General features: G+C 30.1%; 1 protein-coding gene across 3 annotated transcripts in view; it reads left to right on the top strand.

Moving 5' to 3' along the window:
- LOC106474930 (tafazzin-like) overlaps positions 1–11,640 on the top strand; it is a 31,802-nt gene that overhangs the window by 13,591 nt on the left and 6,571 nt on the right. For 2 of the 3 annotated variants that reach the window (XM_013935628.2, XM_022403188.1), the window contains exons 3-5: positions 3,000–3,257; positions 4,794–4,856; positions 5,827–5,879. In XM_013935628.2, the coding sequence (XP_013791082.1) occupies positions 3,000–3,257; positions 4,794–4,856; positions 5,827–5,879 (374 nt within the window). Of the gene's footprint in view, positions 1–2,999; positions 3,258–4,793; positions 4,857–5,826; positions 5,880–8,110; positions 8,244–11,640 lie in introns of those variants that run through there. The other variant, XM_022403189.1, reaches the window with a different exon arrangement.

Raw genomic sequence — 11,640 nt, 5'->3', positions numbered from 1 at the left:
CTCACAAACCTTTTTTGCTGCTTAGTTTGTGAGATTCGAATATGTGCGTACTGGGTGTGATATAACTATCTTATTGCTAATGTCGCCTTTGATAATTTTTTGGTAAATAAACATGTTTGTTGTCTTTATTTTTTGTGTATTCACTGCATTGGTTATGTGGCCCGCGCTCGTCATTCTCTCAGTTATCTGTGAAAAAAAGTTTGGTGACCCCTGAACTAGAGGGAAGGCAGCTAGTCAACAACCCAACCACCAACTTTTGGGCTGCTCTTTACCAACAGATAGTGGGATTGACTGTCATATTATAATGCCACTACACTTGAAAGGGTAAGCATGCTTGGGTGTGGGATTTGAACCCCAACCCCCAGATTGCAAATTGAGTGCCCTAACCACCAGTCATGCCTGACCAAAGTTTAGAAAAAGACTATTAGCCAAAGCTAGGCTACTTAGAAACATAAACTTACCTTGATGAATAAGGATAAAGAATGGAGTTACAAAAACTCGGAGATTAAATAATTTCATAAGATATTTCCTGGTCTAAATTTGAATGCTATTTTTTCATCATTAAAGGATCCAGCAAAATCACAGATTGTTGGTTATGTGCATATTGTTCTGAGATCACTAATGTATCATTGTCTCTAAAACCTTTATCTAAAATGTGATGTATTGTTTGTCTACAGCATGATCAGTGACTTTAGGATTTTTTAAATCAAATTTGAGCAAATGTATTATAATTACTTTTACCTGGATTTTTAGAAATAATAGGGTTTTCTTTTTTTCATCTTTCAATATTGTTACACTGAGGCAATACAACTTGTTTGTCTTTGTATTTGTTTACTAAATGGTTGAAGTAGAAATTCAAATTATGTATTGTATTTGTCATTATATTTGTAATTCAACTTAGTATATAAATGTTGAACTAATTATTTTTTGCTGTTCCAGGGATATCTTCAGCCTCAAGTCTAGAATCCCCATGTTGGTTTTGTATTTCTCATAGGTTTCAGTCAACAGCCTTTTCAAAAGAATCTTCAGGCCAAGAACTGGTGTGAGATATAATAGCATTATTAAAAGTTCTCAAACATATGTTGAAGTAACTTTCAAAGATTTTCCCTCATTCACAACACAGTCACATTTATCATTCTGATATACCAGTTCCATCAAAGAGTTAGTAAAAATAAACATTAATCATCCATAAGTACAGAATAATTTGTAACATATACTAGTAAAAAATCACATATAAACTATGCCTTCCTCATAGTAAACACTAAACAAATAACTCAGCATGCAGTAAGAATATTTGATTAGCTCATATACAAGCAACATATTAACTTTTTAAACCTGAAATTCTTTGCATGTTCTTCTGGAATTATATTCATGATTTCCTAATAATTATAACCATACCATATAAAATTTCAATTTTCTTAATTTTGTTTTTTCTTCAGTATCAGCGGTACCCACATGAAGCATTGTTGAGTAAACGCCTTCAAACCTCTCCCTGTTGAACATTTGGTGTCACTGTCCAATGGGTAAATTGGGATTTGGGAACAAATGCAGTCAGCGTCCACTTGGGTTTGAGGAGTTAATATGTAATCAAGAATATGCTGATATGTTGGTTGCATGCTTTGTAACTTAATACTATTCTGTTATCCCTTTCTAAACTCCCTGGAATCAGCATTTGAAAAGACAAATTTCCTATAAATATGTCACATTGATAGTGTCTAGTTAAGAGTAAAACAGAAAAAAAAAGCAGTGTTTACATGGCAAACCTATGAGAAATCCAAACCAAAATTAGGGATTCTGAGCTTGAGCTAAAAATATCCCTGCAACAGTGAAAAAATAGTTATTTCAACAAATAAAATTTGAACTTGTACTTCAACTGTGTAGTAAACAATTACAAAGACAAACAAGTTGTATTGCCTCGGTGTAACAATATTGAAAGATGAAAAAAAAACATCATTTCTAAAAATCTATATGAAAGTAATCTAGCATATATTTGCTCAAATTTGATCTAAAATACATCTAAAGACACTAATGATGCTATAGACAAGCAATACATTGTGGTTTAGATAAATGTTTTGGAGACAATATTAGTAAAAGCAGTTCTCACATACTGTCTACTATAAGGTGCCTTTGTTGATAGATGGCAACCTTAAGTCTAGATGGATTATACTTTAGTGCATGTCACATATTTGGATCCACAGATTATCACATGCAATAACAATTCAATGCATTAGTAAAAATAAAATGTATTGAACAAAAGCAGTTACCAACAAGCATTTTTCAGAAATTCTTAATGTTTTGTATATCTAATTACAGAATCTTTTATCTTAAAAATCTACTTCTTTTAAAAATAAGTTTCATTTATTTACTTCCTTATCTGTGGGAGTCACTTGGTTGGTAGGGGCCCTGGAGCATGTGCCCCAATTGTTACCACAGTACTGGTGATTTCCCATTTGTTAAATATAATCCAAGAAACTATGTTAAAAACACAGACCGCTTGCAAGGGAAATCAAGTAAGGGGCTGAGGTTTAGGTTTTAGAATTCACAGTGTCCTAAACCCCACTACCACTCACCATGTACAACCAGTTGTGGGCATAGTAGTTACCCCCCAAAAGGATGTTATTAGTAAGTCAGAATTATAAACAGCTGTTAATCGTAATAATAAAATAAAACATTACAATTTCTACATCTATAAAACATCCAACCTCCACCTACAGAAGACTATTACAAAATAGTAACTATAAAATCCTATGTATAATAGTTACATGTGTGTGTCTGTGTACAAATGTGTTCAGACATTTAAAAATGAGAGGAAATTCTTAGCATTTATTTAGTATAGCAGTATTGTATAAATAAAATGAAATGAGGTATATTTGGAAATAATTTGATTTTGGAAGTAACTGAAAACTTTTAGATTTAATTTCAAATCAGAAGATATGATTGTAGATATTGATATATTTTATTACTTGAATGCTACCCATATTTACTTTCCTGTTCTTTAGGAATCCTTGATTGGCATCATCTCTTGAACCCTAAAGTAATGCGTTGGTCAGCAGCTGCTCATGATATCTGTTTTACCAGAAAATGGCATGCTAGTTTTTTTGCCCATGGAAAGACTTTCCCATTGTGTCGAGGAGAAGGAGTTTATCAGTGGGCTATGGACTTTTGTGTGAATCTAGCTAATGCTGGAAACTGGATTCATTTTTTTCCCGAGGGCAAAGTGAACTTGATGAATAAAGAGTTCCACCGCTTAAAGTGGGGTAAATTGGCTTTATCTTGATGTTGTAGAATTTTGAATTGTATTTATTATTTATTACTTGCATATTTTTTAATTTTTTTATACATTTTAAAAATTACATAAATTCTTTCCAAAACTGTATGAGATTTAACTTCAAATTTTTATTATTTCTCATATAAAAGTTTTAAAGCTATTGGTCTGTCAGCTTTAAGTTTTTTACACATATATATGAAAATATTAGCTAATCAACAAAATAAACTTAACATGCATCACACGAAATTTAACTAATCTTACTGTGGGTTTCTTTATAAATAATAACTTAAATAAAAGATGAACTTTAAGGCAAAACTATGCTTGTTATATTTCATTGCATGTATCAGAAAACTTAAACAGATGATTTCTGAACCGTGGTACAAGTAGAGCTGGATGATTAACTTCATTACATATGAGCATTGAGTACATTGGTTGATGTTGTGTAAAGTGATTGGTTATTTGAAATGATGATAAAATTGACTGTTACAAAAATAATTAACTAGTCAAAAGTACTGTTTCTGATCATTCCAACTATCCAAGAACTTGAAATACTGCAGTTACGATTTGTCATTATTATTTTCAGTTAATTCAAGGTTGTTCAGCTTAATTGATTAGTGTCAAGACTGATGAAAATAATCAACTAATAAAGATTGTTGTCTCCAATTTTTCCAATTATCCAAGTCTTATGTGAGAATAATCAATAAGTTGAATTTAATTGATTCATCAACCTGATGATTAATTGATTAAAAAATTCCATTAATTCCCCAGGTCTAGGTACAAGCAGTTTAAATGTATCAGAAATATGATATATTTTGTACATTACACTTCTTTTCTAGAAGTAGGTGTGATAAAATAACCAAATGAAACTAGTTTTTAATAATTTTTAAAATTCCATTTTAAAATATGGCCCATATAAGTTTCCACTCAGTTGTAAGGAATATAACACTAAAGCTTGTGAGGTGTTCATCTTATACGGACAGAAACTTTTCACCACTAGCTTGTCTAATGTGTTTTTAAAATAAAAAATGTCTTAATAACATTTCAACTACAGTTTATCTACTATAGCCCTGTTCTGGTGAGGCTTTTTCTGAAAACCAAACCTAATTAATGTTACTGGGGTATAACATCCAAAGTCTCAGTTGAAAGTATTAAAGTGATATTGCAAAGATTATTTGAATACTTATTGTTAATATTTCTCTCACTAAAAGTGTTTATAGTATCAGTATACATAATATAACGTCTCATAATTGACTGTAAAATCCTCATTTCAAGGGTTTATGTATAGAGGCCTTATTAACAGCATCAGAGAAAGTTTTTGAGTTGTTACTAACATGTTCTTTTTATTTATTTGGCCAAGTAAGAAATGGTAATAATTATGATAGTTATACTGACTTTGTTGATACTGATGTTTCATTACGTTACTCAGAACACATTATATGGCAGCTTTGAGATCATACATCATGTGTTTCCCTTTTTTCTTTATGGTATGTCAAAACTTGTATCTTTTCATGATTTTCTTACTCAGGTGTTGGACGACTGATAACTGAATCCAAAAATTGCCCTTTGGTGATACCATTCTGGCATATTGGTAAGTCTTAAAATTAGTACTATAAATTTAATTATTTATTGGATTTTATTAAGTGTAAAAATGTTTGGTTCTTTTATTTGTGAAATAGTGTAGTATTAAAATTAAATTAAAGAAGTGCAAGCCGTGTTTATGTCCCCCACTAATGTTATACTGTATGTTTAAGCCCCCTTCCCAATATGATGGTGTAGTACCTATCCACAAGATTGGGGGCAGATGTTCTCTGTACCAATGACCTTTTGACTATGAAGTTTCATGTAGTACCCATTGTATAAGTTTCAATATCCATTCATCCAGTATTGAAATTACAGGAAGGTCATGTGAAAAATGTTTTTTTTTTATATTAATAACTTATAAGTGGTATTTTTGATTGATAATTGTTCTGAGCAACAGTTGTTAGAGGACTGATAGAATATATAATAGGAATGCTTACCTGGGACTTTGGATCACGTACCCCATAAACTCAGATTTAATTTCTTTAGAAACAATATAGTGAACCCCTAATAACTAGTGTTTATTGATTTGAAACTGTGCAGCAAAAACATAAATGAGAAAGCTTTTTGTCTTTTGTTTCACTTTTATAAAAATGCAAGTCTTCATACACACTAAGATTATTTAATCCAGCTATGTATTTTCCAAACTCATAACAAAAAAAAGAAATACAACATATATTAGTCTATCTGTTAGATTTTCAAGATACTGTTATTGTAGGTACTCTTTATCCACAGATAAAAGCTTATACAAAAGTGATATAATGTACCCAACATAAAAAAGTGGGTTACATTGATTGATTAAATCCTCATTGTATGAAAGAAGTTTCAAAGTTAAACAAATAATGTTTTAGTACTGCTGTGAACCTTTTTGTACCACTTACGGGAGCACCAAGCTTTTATAGCTCATTCAAGTAATATTTATTGGACAAATGTGTCAGTGTAGGAGCAGGTTTTAAGTAACTTGTGCTTATTGTTTGAAGGTATGGATGAGGTTTTACCCAACAAGAAGCCTTACATTCCTAGAATTGGAAAGGTAAGGTTATTTTCCAGTACTTGTTTTAATGTCATATAATAAATTTTCTTATGAGGTATATTTTAATCTAGAAGTACAAAAATCCATTGGCTCTTCTATACATTGCACTTTCTTGTTTTATATACCTTTTTATGTTACCAGCACATTTATGGTATAAATCTTGTATATTACAGGCTTATTGATAAAAGAAATGTGGATAGGTTTTATATGCTAAATGGAAAAAAAAATGCACTGTTGGAGTTAATTCCAAAGAAAATATTTACTTACAACAATGTAAAATTTGGAATCACTTAAAATTTAATGTTAATTGAAACTCTTGCCAAAAAATAGAAAAATAATAATGCAAGAAAAGTACAAAAGATATTATTTAAAAAAGGAAATAAATAAAAAAAATGTACATTCTAAATAGACAGAATTAACATTAAAATAAAGGAAAACACCTAGTTTTTGATGTGAGCCACATACAATACGTTGTATAAAAAGCTTGATTTTCATTTCTTTTAAGCGTGTTTTTAGTTTCTGTCTAAATGAAAGTTCACTCCAAATTTAGGTACAATTCTTTTGAACATTTGTATAAACCACAGGGAATTATTTTTTTGTTTTGATCTCATTTACTCTTCTGGATATTTATTTATGTATATTTGGTTATGCATGGAAATTTATACATTTGAGCAAACTTTGGATTTTGAAGAGACTACCAAATAAGTTCAGAAAATTATAAATGACAAAAAAAAAGGTCAAATTCACAATTGTCAAATCATTATTTCCCTTAATTAGTTTCGAACTGGTAAAAAGTAAATGTTATAAATCATGGACTTCAGATTGATTCATAGCTCAAAACTTGCAAAAAAATGAAAAGGTTAAAAAAAACAGAATAGAAATTCATTTTTGTTACTTGACATTTCTATCAAATTAAATGCTTTAGAGTTATTTTGTAAAATAAAATTGATACATGCTGAAGTTGCAGATTTTTTTTATCACTTCTGTGGAAAACTTGTTTAGTTGATGTTAGAAGCTGATCACTCATCAATAATATTTATAATAAAGCAATACGTATATTTTTTTTAGCAAAGTATTTGTTTACCTACTGGGGAGAGGAGGAAGTGTATTTTCTCACAGTGCAGATACTAGTTTGATTCAAAATTTTTTAGAAAGGAATTGGTAAAGGTGTGTTTTTTGGTCTCTACTTCTTCCAGCAGAGGTCTACTGCCTGTTTTATTAGGCTATTCCTCTTCTGAAATACTCTGCCATTCCTTCCATGTAGAAATTGGAGGAAGCAATAAAAATCAAGGTGGCAGTGCATAATGTAGTGTATCAGTGCTATAAATGTATGACAATGTTTACATTCTTGGAGGAAATTATGCGTCACATAAATAATGTAAGACATTATATGAAGAAAGGAACACTAGTTTTTCTACGAATGAGATAACCATGTATGTCGCAGGTTGTAATACCCCTAGTGCTAATGTTAGGACTACTTCTACTGATAGTACTACGGATTTACAGGTAAGGTACAATTAACAAAATAAATTGAATGACATTTAAACTTAAAAAGTAGCATGTTTTCTTTTACTACTTTATTTATTAATAAGTTATTTTATTATATTTATGTTTAGTTTTGGTTATTCATATAATTCAGTGCTTCCTTGAGACAAGTTATGTATGTTATTTTCAATTTAGAAGTTTGAGTTTACCTTTTTGTTGTTTCTTAGCTATAACAGCTATAGAAATTGTTGTCTTTCAAAATTAAATCCTGTTTTATTTCTTTTTTTTCTTACTATGGTGTTTTTATCTATTCCTTTGAGTATGGTTACTATTTTTAGCACTTTTATTTCCATTCACAAATTAATAAAAAATAGTTGGATGTCTCCATGGTTGACAAGCTTACTGACCTAGGAAATCTTTATTATATTAGTTTCTAAATGATTTCCCCCATAGAAGTTTGAAAGGTGAAAACTAAGGATGACATAAATTAGGGTGTGAACTAGCACAGTACAGTAGCAGATTTAATGAGGGTGGTAATTAGACTCTTAAGAAACGTATATCTAATATGATTATTTGACTGTTTGTCACCTTAAGTTATATTTATACACCAAACAAGTACATTACAGCTAGCTGTCATATTAGATAAACTTTAAATTTAAGTTATTGTCGACAGTATTTAAGTACTAGTGGCTATCATGAGTTTGGCTGCATATTATAGGTTTTGTCATATTTAATGATTTTCTTAGGTCAATGGGATCATCCTGCAACACTAGATCTAATTGAAGGTTATAAGGAGAGGATGGACAAAAATAAACATTGAAGGTTATAAGGAGAGGATGGACAAAAAAAACATTGAAGGTTATAAGGAGAGGATGGACAAAAAACATTGAAGGTTGTAAGGAGAGGATGGACAGAAAATAAACATTGAAGGTTATAAGGAGAGGATGGACAGAAAATAAACATTGAAGGTTATAAGGAGAGGATGGACAGAAAAAGAACATTATGAAAGGAAATAACAAACGTCTTAAAAGAAAATTTATTTTCTGAAAATCAAGTGGTCGATGGATGACTTTGGTTGCTGCTTATCAAAGAATATTTGATCATAACAGAATATCTGAAAATAATCATAAACAATGCTTGTTCATTGCTCAACTGCATGAGCTTTTGCATCATTAGCCAAATGTTCAGCCAGAATTTATTTAAAAATTCTAGTGTTATTTTGTCCAACTTATAAACCTCAAGTGCCACTTGTTCTACAAGTACAAGCAGTTCAGACAAAAATACAGTGTCATTGGCATGTCAAAGAACTGGAAACACAACTTCATCAGCTTTCCAAATTGGTATGTCTATTTTTATGACTCTAGATGCATTTGTTAATCATGCAAGACCACAAAGTAATAAGAAAACCCCATCATAATACAACTTTAAAAAGTATTTTTTGTTTATGAATAATCAAATTCTAATTTTAGGTTTATAATGCTGGGGTGCTGTTATGCTCATATAGTAGAAATAGAACAATAATGTGTGTTTCTATGTACAGATTATGAAACAGACATGAACAATGGACAGAAACACCTGCAAAGAGGAGGAAAAAGGCTTCTAAGAAGAAAAGTTTACTGGATTGGTTAATACAATATGAAGGAAAACGGAGCATTTCAGAAGATACAAACAGTACATGAAATGCACAAAGATAACATGAATATCATGCAAGAATTAATCAATGTAATTAAACCTGTAAACAAAAAGTGTTTCCCTTTTCATATAAGATGTTCCAGGAATGCATTTATTCTGTGATATGTATTAGTTATTCAATAAAGATTAACTTCAAAATACAACAGATGCCGGTCACTTCATTTTAAAAACAAAACAATCATATAATTTATTTAAATATGTGAACAATTTTGTTTATTCATGGGATAACAAAGTTAAATATGCATTAAATATGGTTGGATTTATTTTTATTGATCATATTTCTTATGTGTATGACCTATTCAGAATACCAGAATTTCTGTGGTGGATTTTGTTGGCTGGGGGAACTTTTGAAAATGCAGTATTTACAATAGAAAAATAATTACTTTTATACACATTTAATCTGTGATTAAAAGTATTTTAGTAAATTTTAAAGTGAGTGATCATTTTATAACCAAACCTATTATCGGAAAAACATTAATAATGCAAAACAATGTGACTACAAAAACTTTGCTCATAGCTGGTTAAACTCTGACAACAAAGCAGTTTCTGAAGAAAAGTGTTATTACCATAAAATAAAATATTAGTGAATTTATAAAGCAAAATCTATAAAATCACTATATTGCTCCAACACAGATGACACTATAACTGATATAAATAGGAGTTTTATGACAATGGATTTTATGTTATGACTGATTGTGATAAAAAGAATACAGATATGTAGACAGTATTTATTTTTATTGCATGGCATAACCACTTTAATCTTAAGGCTCCTTTGTCTGCAGATATATTTGAAAAAATTTAAAGCATCATATAAAATTCTTAATTTGGCAAAGATGATGATAAAGGAAACACTGTGAGACTATTTTATGTTCTAAACTGTAATTTTTTGACAACTATGCAACAGCACAAATATAAATACACAAATAGTTGTATTATAAATTTCTTCTTCCCCACAGTACCCTGCATATTCTTTCATGTTTTCCATTTCCATCATTTTGACTAGTGTTTTGAACAAACATATTCTGAAATTCTGATCTTCTCTTTCTTCTAATAACATATTTTCTATATCATCTTCATATATTAAACAAATGTTAACCACATGCTTATAACTTTGTCATGGCCAGTGTTTTCAGCTAAAAATATTCTAACCTTCAAAACCTGCCCTTTAATTATACAAGTGTTCTTTCAGTGCCACTTCTTGAAGAGGACAATGAATAACTATAATATTTCTGACTTTGTTAGTCTACCATTGTTCTTGAAAGGGGTTAGTAACTACTTTGCACAAGGATATGCAGGATCACCAATAAGATGGTAAGCTGGAGAACACATCTCCTTAACTGTAGTATAGAGTTTCTTAAAACCTTAGCATAATCGGCACTTCTGGGCCAGCCAGTATAACAATCAGTAGAAAATATGGATCCCCTACAGCTTGAGTACAACTGAATGGAAACATTTTTTATTTATATACACCTCTGGATGTTTGGAAGTGTGTGAGTACCATCAGTATAGCACCAAATACACCTGGAAAATCACTACATTTCTAAATGTTTGGCAATTCTTCTTTCACTAATTGATGGCCATACGATTAACTTGCTACATAAGTGATTTAATGTAGCATCAGAAATTTGTGTTAGACAAATATTTACAATCTGCTCAAGAATGATAGCATTCTTGATTAGCCAGGGTCCACAGACATATCGTTAAAGTTTAGGTTGCAGACAAAAGATTGTTTTCCACCTTGGTTAGCGACTGAAGCAAACTGTTGAAAGATAAGTTACAATATTTTCTAATGATTCTGTTGATACACAGAAATGATACTGATGGACCATAACTTTCTCTGCATACAATTCTGATACCTCCTTCTTGGACTTTGTAAAATATTGGATATTAAATAATGCTACATATACACTAAAAAAATAAGTGTACCTAACTTAATAAATGTATATATTAATTCTATACTAATTTATTCTTATTGCCAGTCATGCATACTTGTACTATTATATGTCTCAAATTACACAACAAATTAGATTTGCTAATTAAAGGTTAATAGTCTAAATTCTAAGACTATATAGTCTGCAGTTGTGTAAGTTATATCTTTAACAGTAATACTAGTAATAGTAATACTAAGTGAAGTAGTAGTAATACTGTATAAGTATTATACAATATAGTAATTAGCACACAGTACTAATATTAATGACAGTAATTTGAGCAATATTCTAATAGTAAAACTACTAGTATTATTAAAAGCAGAACAGTAATACTACTGGTATTATTGGTAACTAGCAGAAACACCACCCTACAGGTGGCTGTTTATGCTAGTAATTACTAATTGTAGTATTTATACATCATTGAAAAAAATTTAGAAAATGTTAACATTTTCTAAAAAAGGATTTTTCTGGGAAGTACTGCTTGGGAAAAGTGTTCTAACTGTGCTGATATAAACTGTAATGTTTTGATATATTAAAAATGGTACCCTTTATTGAAAAAATAATTTTTTTTTGTAAGAACTCCATTTTTTAGTACTATATTTACAAATTATCTCGGTAAAGATATAATGAAACCTTCACGTATAGTCCTAGCGAAA

The sequence above is a fragment of the Limulus polyphemus genome, unplaced genomic scaffold (assembly GCF_000517525.1).
Source record: "Limulus polyphemus unplaced genomic scaffold, Limulus_polyphemus-2.1.2 Scaffold7874, whole genome shotgun sequence".
Classification (NCBI taxonomy): domain Eukaryota; kingdom Metazoa; phylum Arthropoda; class Merostomata; order Xiphosura; family Limulidae; genus Limulus; species Limulus polyphemus.
This window is presented reverse-complemented; position numbering and strand designations above follow the sequence as displayed.